Raw genomic sequence first — 21,036 nt, 5'->3', positions numbered from 1 at the left:
CTGTGAGTGAGCATCGACTTCTCATTTGTATGTCGGCATATCAGTGACGGCGGAACAAGGCTCAAGATGGAACCTGTGAGCCTGTCGGGCGGCGACAGGCCATTGAAAGCTTAACAGAGTTCTCAGGCGAGGCTTTTAAGGCGACCCGGGGGTGCTTCGGAGGAGGCAAAACTCAAATATGGAAAACGTTCACCAGGTCAGAGATGGCCTCAAGTGAATTGCTTTTTGCTGCAAGACTGATTTTCGAAAAGGACCGCCGCGTGAGCCGGGTGTTGAACGGATACTCAGACACTCGGTTAGGCGCGCCGTCATTTGTCAAGCTGAGATCCTTCGGCCTCATCAAATCGACTGCCTAAATGGACGACGGGAGCACGCTGGGCTGCCGAAAAAGCGAAAACAAGCGGGAACCACACATTGACATGCTCCAAAAGCACCGATCCATACGTGAAGCTGTGAAAGGAGGTCTGAGACTCCTTGAAAGGGGCGATAATCGAGTTGAAAGCTGCACAATCGGAAACCTCGCCGGCTGAAAACAATATCGTGACGCATGTCTTATCAGTCCACATCAATATACCGTATTTTCCGGACTATAAACTGCTTATTTTTTCCTAGATTTTGAACCATGCGGCTGATACAACGGTGCGGCTTTTCTGTGGATATTTCTTTCACCAAAATATATATATAATTTTTATATATATATATAAATATATATATATATATAAAATTATATAAAATATCAAATATTTATTGAAATTATTATTATTTACATTTTTTAAAGGAAAATGTTTGTTTTGAGTCAGGTTGTATTTCCTAAATGGGAGGGAGTTTGATGACGAGTTGGGCGGTGATAGGTCGAATCTGCTCCGTTTTTTTTGAGGATCGATAATTTATCAATACCATTTTCTATTGATATCAGTCACCTAACTATCGCAATATATATCGATATCTAATTATCGTCACAGCCCTACTTGGTGTTGCATGTAACCGTTGCCAATGTCACCTCACGCGTTGCATTTGCAACATCCTGCAACCCGCCGCTTTCCTCGACCCATTTTCACACTCGTCTCCGCGCCACGGTGCCAGATATGAAAGGAAAAGTCGACACGGGCTGAATCGAGACAAGCCATAACATTAAACATTGAAGAGGCCTCGACATCAGAATAACGCCAATGCCTGAAACATAACGCTGCGAACGTGACGGCGGATACGCGCCACTCTATTTGTGTTGAGCGGCACGGTATCGTGTGACTCAAACAAAGTCGTTCGTCAAGCTTCGGCTGGCGGAGGCCATTGATCCGAAGCAGAGGAAAGGAAATGAGAGAAAGGAGCAGCAGAAAGCTTTGTGACCGCAATTTGTAATCCTCAACAGAATGCTCATCTCATCAACATATTAATGAGGATGTTTTGGGGAAATACGCGAGTTGCTTTGTCTGATTCCAAAAAACGAGTCCTGACAACTTAATCAAGGAGTCTTACTTGTGACTTGGAACGGCTTTGCAACGTTCGGAGGTGGCCTCCAATTGAATGTCATCGTTGCAACTGTACGATCTCATCAACGTATATTTGACAGAACGTGGGAACGGACACAAACGAGATGAGGTGTACCATATTTTCTGGACTAAAGGCGCACCTGCATCTAAGCTGCATCAACTCTTTTTTTTAAAAAAAACAAAACAAAAAAAAAACAACAAAAAAAACAGCAAAACTCTGAGCTTGCCATCGTTTTAGGAGGCTTGACGAAGCAACTCCAACCGTTGGACATCGCCGCAGACGGGGCCGTGCGAGCGATGGATGACGCAAGTTATGAAAAGAATGTTTGGACTAACGTTTGTGCTTGCACGGTTGTTTGAGCTTCAGCAAAAGCCGGGAAGCCATTTTTGAGGAGCCGCACGGCAGATCGACTCTGGTAATGACGAGACGGAACCTGGCGTGTTAATAAAGTAAATAAATGAAATCAACAAACTCAGCTTTGCTCCTGCTGCCTTTTAAAAAAAATCATACACGAGCATAAATGCGAGCGTACGTTTTGTTGTGCGTGTATGCTACCATATGTTTTAAGCAATGGCGGGCCGTGCATTTCACACGTAGGGCTTCAGTGAAGTCCGACTTTGTCCGACTTGAATCAATCCCCCTCATCATTTATGACACCACGGCCGGAGAAATAATATACGGAAAGACACTAACACACGACTGAGCGAGTGTTGGACGACCTAGCTTCTCTTTAAAGGTCCGTCTTGAAAATGGCCTCGCAAGTGTATCTGCAATTAAATTCACACTTTCCCTCCTTCGGCCATTGTGGTTTAAAAAAGCAAGAATAAATTTGAGATTTTCAAGTGGTCGCCAGTTACGACTTTCGGGTGTGTTGATTCCGCTTAGCGCTGCCCCCTCACGAGTGAGTAGCCAATCACAAGACGCGTTCATCACCTTCAGCCTAAGGCCAGCGAGAAGGCCTCACTGTCATCAACTTGTGATCTAATTGGCTATCGCAACTGCTTATCAAGGGTAAAAGTCCCCTTGAGACACGGAATGGACGCCCGCACGATTGTATCTGAAGGTCTCGGACGAATAGTGCGTGCCACTGGTATCATGAAATCTGCCTGGCAACACGAGCTAGCTGAATTCTGATTGGATAAAAACTCTCACCTATAGGATATAATATAACATCAATGTGAAGAATAAGATCATGATTTCTTGATTTTGTTAGTCCAGCAGAAAGGCCTTGAAGGCCTTGACCGCCCGCCACTGATGCTACCATCTGTTTTAAGTTCCCGTATGTTTTACCGTGCCTGCACCCAATAACACGGTGAGCCTTAAATGTGAGTTAAATACAAAACGAGCATCCGCAACTGAGAGTGCGCCTTTGCAAAATACGGTACTCAGAAGCCTGAAAGTCATTTCCGGAAAAGCCCATTACCATTAACAATGGGAAATGGAAAAAAAAAATGGCGACCGTGAATATGAAAGCTGAACACCAAACAATTTTAGTTGCACATTGCATCCCAACATTTGATTAGTATTCCATGTGAGCAAGAGAAGAAGAAACTCAAATGCAGCAGGGAATGTGGAATGTCTTCCTTCAACCGCACACGCTATCGTGGCGTCTCCCTCTCTCACACTCGTCTTGTTTACTCTCTGACAACCTAATTGGCATGCAATCAATGCCTTACCTGCGCCTGCACAACATACAAAGCCGAGGGAAAACCTTCAGGCACCAAAGTAGCGCTTTTGCAACATGACAACGGGCTGCTGTCAGTTGCAACGTTGCTTTCCCGTGTCCGAGCTCGGAGTCATACGGGAAGGCGATGTTTTTGTGTGCACGGCAAGGCAGCTTGGAACGCATTCCGATGGGATCGTTGCAAACCATCAGACATGTTTTCATTCGAGTTATTTTTTTTTTCCCAACCAGCATATAGTTCTCAGAATGTCTCCAGAGCGTCTTAAAATAAAATCAAAAGAAACAGACTTCAGCGCCCTGATTACATGGACTTGTAAAAATAACAAAAGCGTCAATGTCGTTACTGTGTCGTACGAGCAGACGCTTGCACGCTCAGTTCAAAGCTTCAGATTCGCTTCAACGCACATTTAAAGTCCGTCTCCTTCAAGTGGGATCCAATCAAATAGTCGCAGCCTCACAAACGCGCCTCACCATCCAGCCTCCACTGGAAGCCACCGACGTGTCGTGCCGTGAAGGAGTGACACATCGGGGAAGTGATGTGCGATTAGTAAGGCCTGGCCTGCTGTTGCCTGCGGGTGGATTGCGGGAAGGAAGCTTCGGGAGGTGTGAGAAGGGAGGCGCTCGTTTTCTGAGTCGGCCCTTCAAGGGAGCGACTGTCAGTCGTTTATCTGACGGTTAATTGCTCATTCCATTTGACATCTTGGATGATAAAATGACAGCAGGGGGTCAAGGGGATTTGGTGTAATCCCAGGATTCACCAACAGAGGGCCGAGGTAAAACGACAGCAGAAGGAACAAAATATGTAACATGAACTAAGATGTCAAGTCAAATGTCTGATGAAGTACCGTATTTTACGGACGATAAGGCGCATTTAAGATCCTTTAGTTTTTTTTCAAAAAACGAGATTGAGACTTATAATCGTGTAATTACTCGCGTATGGATGTCAAATGGATGTGGAATTAAGTTTGACTTTTTTGCTGAACTGGTTTGTTTCCCTTAATGTGCAGTAATTCGCCTTATAACCCAGTGTGCCTCATCGTCGGGAAAAAATACGGTGATGGTTTCATTAGGCGGCGTGACGGATGACGTATGTTTACTAAATGACGTCCGGAGTTACTTGTGGGTGCTGAAAGTTCCGACCCACATTCTATTTTATCTATTTGACGCGATCAGACTTTTTATGATGCTTCGCTTAAATTGCGAGAAGCGATTGTCCTTTTCATTTTCTCAATTTCATTTCGTCAAGTTGTTGTACCAAATAAAATCATCTGGATCCAGATATATAGTCTACTTAAAAAAAAATCCAGATGCTCTTATTAAGCGCAACCACACGAATAATAATAAAATGGAATAAATTTAATAAGAACCGTATTAGTGTATGTGAGTTTGTAAGTCACAGACTGATTATGCTTCCCAAGAAGTATATTTTAGTCCATTATTATCATTGCTAATTAATTTGCAGCAGTCGTTGTGGCAATCTTAGTATTGATCTTATTGTGTTTCACATTTGATTTTCTGAACGTCACTTGGCTTCCGCGGCGGTTGCTTCACAACCCGCTCGATAAATTAATTGAGTTGAGAAATGCAGCATTAAGAGCACGATTGGATGGCAGCGGTGCGAAAGCGGAAAAAAAAAAAAAAAAAAAGCTTCCTCTTGACACGTCCAAATGAGTGTGACAAGCTTCAGTAATTACTCTGCTGCGCTGTAGTTTTGTCAGCAGTCTTTTGTTGCCCCTCACACTTTATTGTTTATCTAATTTAATGGGACAAAGTAATTTCACATTTGTAACCATATCAAAAAGCAATTAGAGTGCCACTATAAGCCGCTGAACAATGTCGGCCATCAATCACGGCTGAGGGAAAAGCCACAAAAAGAGCTACGGGGACATTTTGCCTTGTTTATTTCCCCAATGTGCTGCTCGGCCGAACGCGTCATCGAGTTAACAGCTGATTGGTTGCAACGGCAAGCATTCATTGCTAATTATCTGTCTTATTAAGCAACTCAAAAAGGCATCTCGTCGCCACGTTGGTAGATGTTAGATGTTGGTGCGCAAGCTCGCATCCTACTTTGGAGATGAGAGCAAAGAGCAGCGCCCGAGGTGTCATTTTTTTTTTCCTCCATCGACTTTGCTCTCACGCAATCAAGATTAATGTGCGTGCACGTAGGCAACGTCTGAAAGTTTCATTCATGTGCATGGAAGTGATTGATGGCTTCCACCTTGGGCACGTATTCACAAGTGCATCACATGGCGGACGCTGATTCGGGCCATTATTACAAACGCAACGCATGCCCATGGAGCCGTTTGTGGTTGTGATTGGACCAAAAAAAAAAAAAGGTCGGCGTCTAACAAGCGGGTCGCATTTTCAAAAGGCAACCCTTGACTGACTTTGAATCAACGATGACCGAGGGCTATTCTGGATCGATCTCGGAGGCAGGACACCGTGAAGAGCGAGCGCATCAAGCGCCTCTCAATCTGCCTGCCTCGGCTGACATTTTCTCAGGTTGGGCCGTATATTGACAGCCCCCCCCCCTTTTTTTTTTTACCCCCTCGCTACGTTAGCCTTCCGTCTCCTCTGTGGAGTACATTATTGTACAGGTTTGGGGGGTAGGAATCTGAATGCCGTGGTGTCCTTCGGCCGGCTTTGTCTCAAAGAGGTGACGCTCCCAAACTGCCTCTTAAGATTCCAGACACGAAAACGACCACGTAGGGATGGGAGAGCAGGGAACAGGTTGCCTGGGATTTACCTCGGGGATTTCAGACAGGTCCAAAAAAAAAAAAAGACAGATTCGTAAACATGAGGGCGGAGATGCCCATGACCCCCCCCCCCCCCCCCCCCGTTTTGCGTGAGTTCCTGCAGGTGCAACGTTCGCAAGCCGGAGCTGCAGCATCTCGTCTGCTCGACGGTGAGCTTCATGGGAAGTGGCAAGGGCGGCCATGCATTTTAACACGCTGTCTCTTCGCCGATGTGCGTGCGCGTCTCTCGCCGCCACTCTTCCTCACTCTCATCTGCCTCATCTGTTTTTTTTGTTTTGTTTGGTTGGAACAAGAGCGTTGCCACTCAACACAACCGAAACAAGCCAGAACGAGTGAGCAAGGACGACGCAAAGGAACGCCAAGCACGGTGTCTCGTCGCTGGCTCTTTTTTTTTTTTTTTTTTTCCACAATATTGACAAAAGCGCATCTTTCTTGAGATTCAACTTCAAGTTTTGCAACTGCTGGAGCTTGTAAGATTTTTTTTTTTTTTTTGTAGCTTAGATAATCAATTTTCCACAAGGCCGACCGATGCTGATGTGTGTGCAACGAAAGTGCTCCCAAAGTGTTTGTAAAGCGTGGCCGTTGCTCACTTTGGCTTCACTCCATCGACATCGGCTCGAACATTCTGTCCATGGATGCGTGCAATCAATGCGTACCGAAGCTACTTTTTCTCAATTTACCGTCTCCACACTGGTTGACTTGTCCCCAATCGCACTAACCACGACCGCCTAATCTTTTTTTTCCTCCTCCTTTGAAAATCATCATCTTGCGCGAGCTACAACAAACAAAGGCGATGTCGGAGAGTCCCCCTTAAGCCTATCGTTAATAATTGGCCGTATTTTTTAAAACACGCAAAAAAAGTGGATTCGAGAAGTAAAACGCAAATGTGGAGATTGTGGGCTGAGCGTAACGTAAATTCCCGTCTTAGTTTTGCCATTTTTTTGTCAAGTGGCGAAATTTTGAATGCAGTTTTCTTTCAAGGTGCCACTTTGGCGTGAGAGAGGCTTGGTGGTCGAATGATGTCGACCTAACCCAAGCCGACTTCATTCCCGCACTGAAAAAAAAACATCAAAATTTGTCATTGTGACGTCTTTCAAATTTGGCTCCTTTCCTTCTCATGTAACGGACGATTCCATCTTTTCACGGCTCAAGTCTGGACTTGATTCAAGATGAAGTGCAGAGTGACACGCTTGACGCTTTCCATCACCAAGATGTGCATTTTGATGCGGTTGAAACGGGAAAAGATATTCAATTGCGATATGTGCATGTGAGCCGAGTTTCAGGTCCCGATTTTTCAAATCTTTTCTTTTTCAACAAGAAAAAATCAAAATATGTTTTTGACCACCTGCATTTTGTTTTTAGTGTAACAAAAAACATTTTTTGCCATGCTTTATGTTAAAAAAAAAAATTCTAAAACACAAGGGCAGATATGTCAATGGCCGGCATTTGTAATTTTTGTCTTCATCATAAAGCTTGAAAAAAAAAGTTGCTGTTTGTAATGCAGGTGTTAAAAACATCTTTTGTTTCCAAAACAAGAGAGGCGACTAAATACGGAAAGTCCGCAGAAGAAATTGTGTAAAAGTGTCGATGCAAGGTGGAAAAGCTCACCTTCACATCTTGAAGTGCAATATATGAACACTCGTGACTCTGCTGTGGGCTGAAAACAGTGTCAAGAATTTATAAGAGCAATATAGTGCTCTCAAATAAAGCTCGATTTATTTTTTTTGGGGGGGTGGCCTTCCTCGTAGGAATGTTGAAGGCCAAAATGCCGCTAATGAAGAACAAAGGATGCTGGAGTCACTCTTTTGGCTCTTTCACACTCCACATTTTCTTCTTCTTCTGCGGATCTCAGCCGCACTTGCAAAATGGCTCAATTAACACTTAAAAAAAAATAAAAAAGAATGCAGCAGACTATCCTCAATGTGTGTAGACATCAAAAGGCTACAAGGAGACGTTCCATTTTCTTTGCCGTTCTACCAGATTGGAAATACGGCCTCGGAATGCTTTCGCTGGCCTCAAATTAAAAGTCAGTTAGTTGCACCCAACTGAGATGAGATGAAGGCAGCCTTGTTTCATTACAACCTTATTGTCAAATTGATCCGAGCTGCAAACACCAAACAGACGAAAAGTGTGCGTTTCTCTCGAGACTCAATTGAACAAAAGCACAAGTTGAGCCGTTGAAAGGAATCAAGTTTGAACTGACCTTCACTTGCACCGAAATGAAGTCACCCACACGTCACGGACAACTCTCTGCAGGGCTAGGCGCTCGAAATGGATTCGTGATTTAGATTTTGGCTTTTTGCGATCTTAAAAATATTATAATCGAAGAAAAATCAATTTGCCAAATGCTGAGGTGTCTTTGCAAGTTTCCCACATTGTGAAAGTACCCTGAATGCACCATTACCAGTGCAGCAAGCTTGTGACATTATGCCGTCACTGAGCGGGCTTTCTATTGTTTAACGACAGCCATGTTTTCGTTTACGGTAAAAAAAAAAAAAAAAAAGAATTCCATACATCGTATACATTAGTTAAATCCAAGCAGTGCTAATGCTAAACTCAATGTAAAATCCCATTGACATGCTAGTGGGAATTAGCATCGAGGTCCGGGAATTCCTTCAAATAACACAAAACTTAACAAAATTTATTTTCATTTAGAATTTTATTTTAATTGTTATTATTTTAATACATTATTATTTTCCTTTCTTCAAGCAACTTTTTTCATCGTCGTCCACATTTTCACACGATATATGGCATGAGATACGATACGCAGGTTAGCCCGGTAAGTCCCGTGACAAGAACACGGTAAGAAAAAATAAAAATGATCGCGGACTGAGGGAGACGCTTATTGACGTGTTTGAAAGATGCAATGCAGCCAAAAAGGTGCAGCCGCAGTAGAATGAAAATAAAGCGGCTTAAATTTCGCCTCATATTTTCAAGGTCATTTTGTACTTGACACAAGCAATAAAATGTTATGGTGTCAGTTTTGACTCGTTGAATAAATACGGTTTTGAAATCAATGGCTAGTTTTTAATCAAGTCTGATTTCAATCTCAATAAAAAGAAAAGTGATGATTATTTTTTTTCCCCATTAAAGCCCAGCCCTGAATCTCAATTTGTTGCAGTCCAGATCGCCACCAATGAAAAGCAGACATTCCACTAAAATGTAAACAAGTCAACAAATGGCGCAAACGTCATAAAAACCGCCGAGATATTCCATCAAGTGACGCGGCACCGAGATCCCCTGAGCTTCGTCTTGCCACAAGCTTCCAGCAGGGTGCATGTTGAGCAAAAAGTGAAAAGCCCACGAGATGGAAATAAATCCGCCAACCAAGTGAACGTACGGCCAAGCCATGTGAGGAAACGCAATGAGGCTATCGATCAAGCGGAAGGCGGCTCGTTGTCGATACCGGCGATGATGCTTTTAAATTTGTACAAAACCGTTTTTTTTTCTCCCCCCCCCACCCATACCTCTTATGAAAGTCTTTCAAAGCATTTTAAAAATGTTCTGCAAAATCCATTTCTTTCAAAATCCTTTTCTTGCACCGTACGTTCTGTTGCCAATTTTAGTAAGCCACATTTCCATCTTTACTTTTCAATGTCTCTGTTCCGCTTGTAAAGGTTTTGAAATGTTGCACTTGTAATTTTGTGAAGCGCATTGAGTTAGCTCACGTATGACGCCGCCTTGCTTTGCCATTTCGATTGCAGCGTTCCCTTTCTCCCTCCAGGATGTGCGACATCACTCGCAAAATGTTTTCATCAAATGTGCTTGGGGAAAGGAACTCAAACATAATATAATATAGAACCAAAAGAAAACCCTTCTCCCTGTTTTGTGTGAGAGTGGAAGGGCTTTTGGGGTTTGGGGGTCTGCCTTGACTTTTATGTTGCAGTCAAACGTTCCCATGATGAATGAGGAAGAAAGTCTTTGAAAGTTTAGCCTCTCACATAGCTTCCACGGGTACTCGAGTGCATGTAGCATGTCAATCGTTCGCAAAAAAAGGTGAAGGTGACCAAATAAACACGACCGAAGGCAACCTCGCCTCGTGAAATGCAACGTTAAAGGCGGCGCGAGACACACGGCGCAGTCTGTTGAACGGCGGAGAGAGATTGGAAGACGCCATGTCGCTTACTTTGTCACGTTCCCGCACTGAGGGTAAGGTTGTATCATTCCGTCTGTGAGACTTAAGCCCAATAAAATCCTCCCCAGGACACTGGAATCATCACAAGGACGCACAAAATTCCACACGGGGGCTCGGGCGGAGGAATCTATTAGAGCGACTCCGCGATGGGGAATGAAAGATTATCGCCCTCTTGGAAAGCCACCATTTATCACCTCATTGGCCTCCGTGTTCACGCCCGCCTCGGCGCCGCCGTGCTCATGCTACGGAAAATCCATTAGTGGTCTCGGCACACGGCGGAAGAGAGTTTTAACAAGCTACAAATATGGAGAGCCACGATTCCGCGGATAAGAAAATGGCTTTCTCCGAGGCTCAACATTTGACTACTTTCCACTAATTACCGTGAATTGTTTTGTGGAGTGAAAAAAAAGACATTTCAATTCTCATGAGATCTCAAAATGTGCATCTTCGCCATATAGCCTTGACATTGATTATTAGTATAATTTCCTCAAAACATTTTCCAACAGCAATCGTGCTTTTTCTGACAAAAACAATTCAATAGCACCGCCGATTTTTCCGCGTTAGTATCCTTTTTTTTTTTTTTTAAAGAACTAATAGACACACGTCTGAGCGAGGATGTTTCCTCCACCATTTCAAGTTTCTAGGTAACGCAATCAATTTGGGCTGCTGGAGAGTATCCAAGGCCACGCTCAAGGATGACTGTCTGCCAAGTGAATCCTTCAAGGGAGCTGATTGGATTGTTTTGCAATCTCACAACAAGGAGAAACTCTCTTCATGCGTCAGGACTCGGGCGGAACGATTTTAGCATTTAGCAAACATTGGATTGCAATTTTTAGGATACAAATAGGACCAAATGCCAATTAAAAACAATCAAAGCTGTTCTTGTCATAATGCGAGGACACTAAAGAGGTTCTGTGAGGGGGGGGGCAGTTCTATTTCAAGTTTTTAAAAACGACTTGTGTCATCGTATATATGGAAATGCATTTTTTTTTTACATTTTGTAAAAATTGACATTCTTTGTACATAAAAGTCAGATTATATGTCAATAAAGTTAAATCTGAATTGATTAAAATAGATTATTTTGAGACCCATTATTGTGTAGCTCTCAAAAGTCAGTGGTGCAAATATCATTGATGAGACTGTAAATATTTATACATGTTTGACATCGAACCTTTTCGTCATGATGACGTCATCCATTTACGTCTTCCGGTCGGAGAGCGTCGGCTAATTTGCGAACGTAGACGTCGTCTTATATTATAAAAAAATTAAAAATGAGCATGGAGCACAAGATTCCTTAAAAAAATAGAAATAAAAAATAAACAACGCCACTTTGACGATCTCAACATTGCCTTTTGTGATCTTGCACACGTCAGGAAGTGAATCGCTTTCATTTGCAAAGCACAGGTGGCATATTGGGCTTGGGCTATTTTAGCCAAGACAACCCAATAGCAGTCTTGTGTGATGTTTCTCTGAGCCGTCGCGAACGAGAGTAACCGCAGAAGAGAACACGGTTGACGCGGAGACGGCAAGCTCGGCTTTATCGGCGCCCACGGGATCAAATCTGAGGAAGTCATACAGTGTCAGTCAGGATTTGACTGATAAGACACACTTGAGATAGAATTCAACCTCTATTATTATTTGACGCGTCTCCTCTCCGCTCTCTTCCTCGTGTTCTCCTTCCCAAATGGAGCCGAGGGGCTTTGATGATGTTTGCATTTGTCTTGAGTGGTCTCAAAGCAATTAGTAAGCCTTGTTAGTTGTCCTTTAATGCACATTGTGGCTTAAAAGCCATCCCGTTCTTTAATTAAAGTCGGCAAAGTGGCGGAGGCATCGCAAGCGGAAACTCATCAGGAGCAAAGCAAAAGTTTTAGGCGGATGATTTCCTTGCTTGTCTAAAATACAAGAACAAAGGCCCGACGGTGACGAGCGTTTGTTGGCGACCATTCCCGATCATGCCGACAGCCAGCCACCCTCAGTCGGTGCGTTGCTGGCTCCAGACTTTTAACACTCACAGGGTTGATTTTTTTTTTCTTTTTTTTTGGGCGGGGGCGCCAAGATTTCCTTTTCAGTCAATTTAAGTGTCCTTTCATTTGCGCAAGCATCTGCAAATGGCGAGATAGCTGCGGCCTCTTCCAAGCGTGCGTTCGGCGCTGCCAGGCCGGTCGGCGTGCGAACGATAAAAGCATGCCAGGAAATTACGCATGCACCCACGCCGGGTGGGGGCTAACGAGGCGGCCGATAATTGCAGGCCCGCCTGGCAAATGGTGACGAGAGGCAAGACCAGGTTTGAGGAGCGAGTATCACTCTTCGCAAAACACACCGGAGAGCGAAGCGTGCCAATGAGACGTCTTTCATTTATATACGGCGGGCGGGCATCCGGCTGGCCGACACTGCGCGCTTGCGCAATCAGTGAGGGCGAGGCGATGGAGGACAAATTACAAATCTAAACATTGTGACTGTAAACGCCCAAATCGGCTTTGTTTGTCTCCTTCCTGCCTTCCCTTGCGGCCAGCATCTCCGTCTCCGTCTTCTGGCTCGCAGGAGAACGTTAACGAGGAACAAAGGTGAGCGCGCGGCGCATAATTGCCGTTGAAGAGGCTTGGAGATGAAGAATGCGCAACACTTACGCTGCGCTTGGACAACTGGACCAGTCAATCAGCGCAGGCCGTCAGTCAAGAACAAATGCTCCGTAGGCTCCAATAGAAATAAATATTGCCGTCTGATTGGCAAGACCCCGCCCTCCCTTTGCTCTCTTCTCAAGATGCATACCACGACCCGCACCAGTTTTAGTAACGTGGTTTTTTTGTTGTTGTTTTTTTTCCTGCTGTCTGCTGCTAGCCCGGAATTACAAATGACAATCACTTCTTAAGTGCCTTACCTGGATAAATAAAGCTGAAATTAAAACCATATATTTAGAAATACATCAACAGGGCACAACTCAGCCAAATTGCTTGCGATTGAGTTTTGAACACGACTCTTGTCAAATGTAGAAGACATTTATTTTGACTTCGCAAGGACCAAGCCTTCGGGTTCCCACTTATCATGTTGGACAACTGGAAGCTGCAACACAACGCCTCGTATCCCGTTAGGTTTTTGCAGGGAGGTGCTGTGATTTATTTGGGCAGCCCTGCTTCTGTGCTCATGAACAACCGCAAGCTCGGCGTGCAACCAACACTGTTTATTAAGTCATAAAGCACAGCTGCTGTGTTTGCCCGCAGTAAGACAAACAGAAATATGATTGAAGGTGGAATAGGAGAGCAAATAAGAGACAAATAGGACAAAAATGGAAGAGGTGATTGAGCGCCAAAATATTCCCGACATAACATTGCGTGTCTGCCAAGCAAAAACAAAGATGACGCAGAAGCATCTGATTTGGACACACACACACACACACTCATAAATACCTCAACATTGAATGCCCTACCTTGGTTTCCAAAGAAGGACGAATCCCAGAGACCGACTCAGACGCAATTTGTCATGAGTCAGCTGACGCCAAGGAGAAAAGGCCGATCATTTGGCAGGGAAAGTAAAGAAGGCCAGGAAGAAGAAAGGGCCGGCTATAAAGCGAACAAGGCGATGGATTAACCTCGTCGTATTTGGGGTCAAGTGGATAAAATATGGTTGCGAGGGATTCAAGCTGGCAAGGGGAGGACGCCAAAAGAATCCGAAGACGCGACGTCCCCACAAGGAAGGGAAAACGTGTACGTGGGTACACACCTGAAAAGTTGAATGTGTGCTCTTACCTGGGTGGCTATCACAAGCTATTAGCCTAATCTTCACTTGTGCTGAAACCATTCATGCGATAAATCCGAATTTCAACGCTGCCTGTGGATGTTTATCAGAACTCAGAAAAGCACCACTGGGGGCATTCACACACACACACACACACACACACACACACAAAACGAAAAAAAGTGAGAGACTCACGGTCATTGCAGAATGAGCCTCCGTAGGACGTCATGGTGCAGTCGCAGGTGAAGCCCTCCCACTGCTGGAGACAAACCCCTTGATGGTAGCAAGAGTCCTCCGTACAGGTGGTACTTGGTCCTAAAGAGGGTGAGAAGCTTACTCAATGGACAGCTCACAAAGTGAAAATAAATATTGCTTTTATCTCGCATCCTACATGTTTGAGTGGCAAAAAAACAAAACCAAAAAAAAAAAATCAGTTGAACGCCTCAGAGGGTTGGGACAAAACAACCGGGGGGGTATTTGCACGGCGTGACAACGAGGCGCTCTAAAGCAAACAGTCCAGTGTGAAGCCTCTCGAATTCGATCCGTAACATTTGACGTAAAAAATAAATAAATAAAAATAATAATGCATGTTCTCTCCCTGACAACAAGGCGCTCGAAAGCGGCCACGCACATTCTCCTTTCAACACAAAACCATGAGCAAGGGAACAGTTTGTTTCCGCGTCACAAACTTGTGGCCCAACAGGAAGGTTTTGCTCCAAAAATAGCAGCTTGCTTGTTGGGATTGTCGGGTAACTCTCAGCATAAAACAAACACGCACGCACGCACGTACGCACATGCATCGGTGCCAGACTAATTGGCTCGCACGTAAAACACGTATCTTCCTATGACTACATTATTCATTTCAAACAAATCAATACATGAATCAGGAGATGTGTTAATGCGAGATAATACTTAAAGACATTATTTTATTTTTTTTTATTTCCAAACAGTGTTGTGAGTTAATTACCCAGCACGATAAAATGATTCATTGTGGAGTTAATTCAACATTGTGTCATATTAAATACGAGAAGATTGACTATTGATCAGCTGCTTGAAAAGTCAGAGTCCGTCCACATTCTTGAGTGGAGCACAATGCGGCCAAAATGTTTATGAAAAACAACAACAACAAAAAAAGCCAGAATAAACAATATGGCTGTCTGGATACGAGCTCGCGGGCTGAAAATGATGGCGTCGAAAACCCGGTTGATTTTCATCCACAATACAATACAATAAAACTTTATTTATATAGCGTATTTCACAACAGCTGGAGCTGAAGCAAAGCGCTTTCCATATGGTGTCAAATAAATTAGCGGGAAATTAGCACACAAATTAAAAGACATAAACAATAGATTGCAGAACAGCGACAGTCTCATGTTGAGACGAAATCTAGCGAATATAAATGCATCTTCAAACAAAAGACACTCATGTAGTTGCTATCGTAGTCTTAAAGGTGATATCGATTTATTTTGCAAGGTTGATTGGAAAAAAAAGAAAAAAAATCAAGGTTATTGCGCTTTGATTTACAACCCGACTCGCCGCCAAAGAACATTTTAAGTGAAACGTTCCAACTTGTCCACTTTTACGTGCACAAAGAATGAGCCCCATCTTTTTTTGTTGTACCTTTGGCTGGGTGGCAAGGAAACAAAGTCAAAAGAGGACAACGCTGTTTGCCGTGGCGCAAACAGTCGTAAAGTCAGAGATGTGTTATCTTCATCACGGCACCGAGCAGCTTGAACTGGACTCGCTCCACAGAGACGGACTGCACAAATCTCGAATCTCGCCCAAGGCCGGTCAGGTGGTTGAAATGGAGCGGCTCAGCTCTCCGGCACGTCCGATTTTGTGTTAATGTTAGCATCCGGCAGCATTTTGTTGTTAGTGGGACTTGTCAGGTGTCAGGTAAATGCGGTGAATCGGTCGCTAGCGTGCATCTCAGAGCAAGGCATTCTGCCGGCACACGTAAACACGGCTGTTTCATTATTGCATTTTTCTTACCAGTTCATCTACAACCGCGACATGGGCAAAAGGTTAGTGTTTGGAATAGTGAAAGACCAACTATTGGCCGAGCTGATTATCAGGGCAGATATTTGGCATTTTGCCGATTGTTGGCCTTTTTTTTTAAACTTTCAAGGCCGATAAATTAAAATCTGTTTCATTTAGACTCGCTGCAGCACATTTCTCTCTGTCTCTGCTGTGCTGGTGGCCCTGCCGGCAGAAGCTGATCGGCCCGCCCACAGTGGCTGGCAGCCAATCAGCACTAAGCTGCCTATTTGCTTTTTCACCTGGAGTCACACGCACCACGGAGAAAAAGGAAAGGCAACAGACTTTGCCGAATTTTGAATAAATGTCAGTATTATCATTCAAACTATTTGCCGTCGTAAACTTGAAAGAGATGTTTGTTTTCATTGAACTCTAAGACATGCATCTGAGTCTCGGAGCTCCGTGCACTTTTGGTTAGACTTTAAAAATTACGTTGTCTATTTTCTAAAAAGCTTTAACATGTTGTAAATCACTTAAGTTATAATACATATAGCTATAAGTGGCTTGCGGTTATTTAACATGATTTCTCTTTTTCATCATTATTGTGGTTGATTAAAAAATATATATATATCATCACTTTCATTTCAAAGGTAAACAAAGTAATTGGTGCACACACGAGCCCAAACTCCGGACTGACCATGGCGGTCGGTCTGCACAGGCGATGTTACTCAGCCACTTCGCTTGCCGTATTTTAGACATGACACGTGTGATGCAGAATTATTGTTAAAATGCGAAAGAAACATTGATCTTTTTCCCTCCTGGGATTGTTAGCGACCCCAGTGACGCAGCAACCGAGTAGCGTGTTATGCAATCAAATACAAACAGTCCAACGCTATCCACCCAAGATGGTGAGCGAGAAAAAAAACTAAGCGGGAGTGACTTGACGCGCAAGCGGCCGATACCTGTAGGCAGGTAATAAGTCAGTCTGGCAAAAAAATAAATAAATAAAATTGAGCTCAGTTCCTCATTGTGTCGGCCAACGTGGCGCTGAGGGAAATCAAGCCGGTGCTCTTTGACGCTCAGTGCGCCATTGAGATGTGGTGGAGGGATAGAGGGGAGGAAAGGGGTGAGGAGCGGGAGGAGGGAGAGAAGGCGGGGCTTTGCTATTGCCAAAATCCAGTGATATATCCCAGATTTAACCGGCCCTGACTCTACGGGCGCATGCGGCTGGAGACTGCGGCGGAGAAAAGTCGGAGCAAAAGCAGAGGTAAACACGCAGGAAATGCAAGATTAATGAGGCAAGCGGCGAGGAAGGCGGGGGCATCGCTGAGATTAGCTACACTGAGAGATTCTTCGCTCATGCAGGTTTTATGGCGCAATAGAGAGGATTTACAGATGACAGCGGCTTAGACTGCAAAGGCTGCCCCGGGGGTTGTGGGAGCATGGGCGTGGCCACTGGTGTATATCAGTAAATAACATCCACACAAGTGCACCATGCCAGGCTCCGGGGATGCGTCGAGGGCGGCGGGGGGGGGAGGGGGGAGGGAAGAGTAAGAAAAAAAAATTTACTTGGATTTAATCGAGACGCAATAGGGCCGAGGTTGGTGATTTTAAACAAATCAAGTCACCCGCGGTGTGATGAAGGCAAGCCACTTACCATCGCAGCCTCGGTCCACCTGGCCCACCCGGTGGAGGGCATCTGCAATCATGTCAGGGAGTCTCCCGTTCAGGTCCACGGAGGCCAGGCAGCCCTGGTACCCGTCCCGGGACGCAATCAGCTTGGGCAGATTACTGTACATGTTCTTGATCACGCCACCGATGTACAGCTCTCCTGCAAGACAAAGTAACAGGCATATTCAGACCTTGACACACAAGTGAGCCCACTTACCAATATTCAGAATAAAATTTTTTAAAAAAGTGAACTCAAATCACTTAACACTCCTCGTCAAAGTATATTGTCAAACGAAACATGAAGCGAACATGTTGCAAGGCTTGAAATAAGTCTTCACGTCGCAGTTAGCGGAGCTATATTAGCATTTTGCACCTCAAAGCACAGTACATGGTAAAAAAAAAAAGAGTCCCAAAAAGCTTGGCTGGCCTTCGTCGCTCACGTCACCCGCCACGGGCAGTTGGAGGTTGAGGCGCAACCTGGTGCTAGTTAGACTGCACCGGCTAGCTAGCAACAAACTTTGGTCAGCGACTGCTGTGGCTCAACATGTTGTGGACTCGCTGCAAAGTTCAAATGAATTGCCTTCATGCCGGCAAATAGGCTACATTTCTGACAAGTATTGTTGTGGGGAAAGGAGAAGACATGTTGATTGATTTCTAAGATAAGCGAAGAGTAACACAGCTAGCAAGTTCAACAGCAGAATTAAGTGCGTGGGTGGTGAAGACCACTTTGCAGGAATTAAACATCGACCTTTGAAAAGCAAAGTAGCAGACAAATTTATTAGTATCTGCAGTCTGGAGAGGAAATCTCCTCGCTAATTACAACCGGAACTGCCACAGAATTACAAAGTAATCAATCAGGAATGCTATTTGTTTTTTGCGGGTTTTTTTTCACAATTGAGTCCCGAGTTTTCATCTTGATTTGAGGTCATCAAAATTAAATAAATTAAAATGAAAAAAAAAAAAGTTATTTTTTGGTTTTCTTTTTTTAATCAATTAATTTTGCTTTTAGACAAGACAATGCACTTTGCTGCTGTACACAATGTGAATTTAACCGAGCTCAAATTGGGGCACAGAATGGCCTTTTTTTGTTTGTTTGGTGACAAATTTTAAAAAGGGTTTAATGAAACAAAGCCGGAGAAGGATTTTAGTCCAGTCCACAAATCAGCCCTTGCACGTGTGATGTCGTCGCGAGGCGAGGCGTTCATCTCAAAAATTGCCTCTGAACACATCAAAGGTTCCTGTTGTCTGTTCCTGCTTCGGTCGCCTGACTGTGGTGGGGGGACGCACGGGAGATCCCTGCAGGGGCTGACAATTTTTTTATGAATATAGCCGGAGGGTCGAGGCGGGAGGGCGGGGGACTGACTGGCAAAAAAGGGTCAAGTGCCCAGCTCTATAATCTAAGATACAAAAACTGTCGATTATTTAAAAAATATATATTTTTATTTATTTATATTTTTATTGTTTAATAACATGCTTGCTTCAGCTTCCTGGGATTTATCTGCCCCCCCCAAAAAAAAATAAAAATAAAATCTCCACAAAATTAGAAAGTTGCTCCTCAACTGAAGTAATTGATTTTCAAAACTGCTCTGCATAGAAATATTTCACGTTTTGCATTGTGTATTTAAAATAACCAATCAACGATGTCTTGAGAATGGCCTGGTAGCTTAATGCTAACATATAAAAGAAAATGTTATTGACTTGCAAAGAGTTAGCCTCGATTGACGCACTGTGAGAAAACTTGAAGCATTTTATATTTGAAGAGAAATATCCAAAGATAATCTAACAATACTCAGTGGTATATATTCTTTCTCCTCTACGACAAACGACTCATATTACGGCACCTGACTGAGTCATTTAGAGCAGCAGTAGAAAAACGATTCTTTGTTTTTGCTTTTTTTCTTTGAATTTGACCTCATCTGTCATTGGACATGTTACACGTTTCTCCAAATTAGAATTGCTCATCTTTGCAAATCCCGCCGCCACGACGCAAGACGTCTCCCGGGAGACTTCCACGTGACGAAATGCTCGTGCAGGCAAAGGTGCCGCGAACATGATCCGACGACTCAACAATCCGGAGAGGGAAGCTTTATGCTCGACGTGAGCCGATTGTACCACGACCAGCTACTTTATCGGACATGACGTGCTGCTTTGAAAGACTCCTATTGCAACCTCTGCAAGGGGGCAATAACGCACGCAAGACAGATTTCATGAGCAGCATTTGTTGATCCCGACCACAAGAAAATGATTTTTTGGTTGAATATATGTAAAAATGTGGTGAAAGGCCTCAGAAATGTTCGTGCCAAAATACTGCGTGGCAAACTTTTTCCTCGCAGCCTCGAGGAAGCAATGAGGCAAAAGGTCAATTATACACGGACTTTGTGTAATGGAATAAGTCAATGATGTTTGCAAACTTGTCTGCAGAATTAATGAGGACTTGACACTTCATGTTTCCCCGCCTGGGCCTTAAAATCAATATAATGAATTCATTAGTCTGACAGAGTGACGCAGTGAACTCGCAGCTGGGAGAACCATTTAGCAAATATGAAATTATCTGTATGGAGTTAATCTCCAAAGAGCTTTGTTTGAGACTCCGCCGGTTGACTGCACCGCCGCAGAAAGACGGATTGGGTGGCGCCGTGCAAAAATGACTTTGGCAAACTCTTTTGGGCTTTTTTATGAATTGAGCAAAGAATTTCTTTGTGGGGAAATGCTTTTTTTCCCCCCCACAATGGAAAGCACCTTTCACTTACTCTAAGACCCTCTGTGATAATAAATGAACCAATTCTGCTTCTGCAAAGGGTCAATAACAAAAGAAATGAAAAACAAAAGATCCAAAGTCCAGAGGGAGTATTGTACAAGATCCAGTGGGAAATGAAAAAAACAAACAAACATTTTTCATATTGTAATCATGATACATAATAGGTGATATAATATATAAATAACAGAAAATTTAGAAAATGATTTTGCTGTTTCTCAGCACTGAGTAAATGTTCTGTGCTTGAATTTTGCAGTTATAATAGTCCGGATGTCCATTTGCCAGTTAGCCGCATTAGTCATTTATTATCGAGTTAGCATTAGTCATTAAATGGCACACATGATGAAGGCTTGTTGTGGTGTATTTGCGTTCTGTACAGTCACAAAATGTTGTAACAAAAGTTGCAATTTGCAAACCTTTATGTGGGAGGGGTGAGATTTATGCTAAAGTATGTCAACTTTCCACATTGCGTACCTAAGTACGGGAAGCAAGCGTAATTATTTTTCTTTGGCTTTGCTCAGATTAAACCAAGTGAATGCCAAGAAAGTGTTCACTGAATACTGTTAAGGATGGATCGCAGTTAAATATTTTAACTCAGTTTGATTTACTTATAAAATAATTTGCATACTTTGCAAATATTGTGCCATATTTGCTGTCTTTAGCACGTCTCAGAACAAAACACTGTGTTTAAGTTACCACAGGGCCTTGCAAACCAACACTGCTGGAGTGTGGCGCTTGTGGGCGATTTTGAGAAATGTTTTCGAAAATAAATGTCTGCAAAGATGTCGCCATTTAGATCGTATTCAAGAATCCAAGAAAGCTATTAGAACAGTCT

General features: G+C 43.7%; 1 protein-coding gene across 7 annotated transcripts in view; it reads right to left on the bottom strand.

Annotated features, from left to right (window-relative positions):
* The window catches only part of nrxn2b (neurexin 2b), a 295,473-nt gene that overhangs the window by 112,626 nt on the left and 161,811 nt on the right, over window positions 1-21,036 (bottom strand). For all 7 annotated transcript variants that reach the window (XM_088295199.1, XM_088295195.1, XM_088295200.1 and 4 more), the window contains 2 exons: window positions 17,433-17,606; window positions 13,994-14,113 (listed from right to left, as the gene is read on the bottom strand). In XM_088295199.1, coding sequence (XP_088151325.1) covers window positions 13,994-14,113; window positions 17,433-17,606 — 294 coding nt within the window. The remainder of the gene's footprint in view (window positions 1-13,993; window positions 14,114-17,432; window positions 17,607-21,036) is intronic.

The sequence above is a fragment of the Idiotropiscis lumnitzeri genome, chromosome 4 (assembly GCF_059441095.1).
Source record: "Idiotropiscis lumnitzeri isolate Australia: NSW breed Sydney's pygmy pipehorse chromosome 4, RoL_Ilum_1.0, whole genome shotgun sequence".
In the NCBI taxonomy this organism is placed as follows: Eukaryota; Metazoa; Chordata; class Actinopteri; order Syngnathiformes; family Syngnathidae; genus Idiotropiscis; species Idiotropiscis lumnitzeri.
The sequence above is the reverse complement of the archived record's forward strand: the minus strand, read 5'-3'. Positions and strand labels throughout refer to the sequence as shown.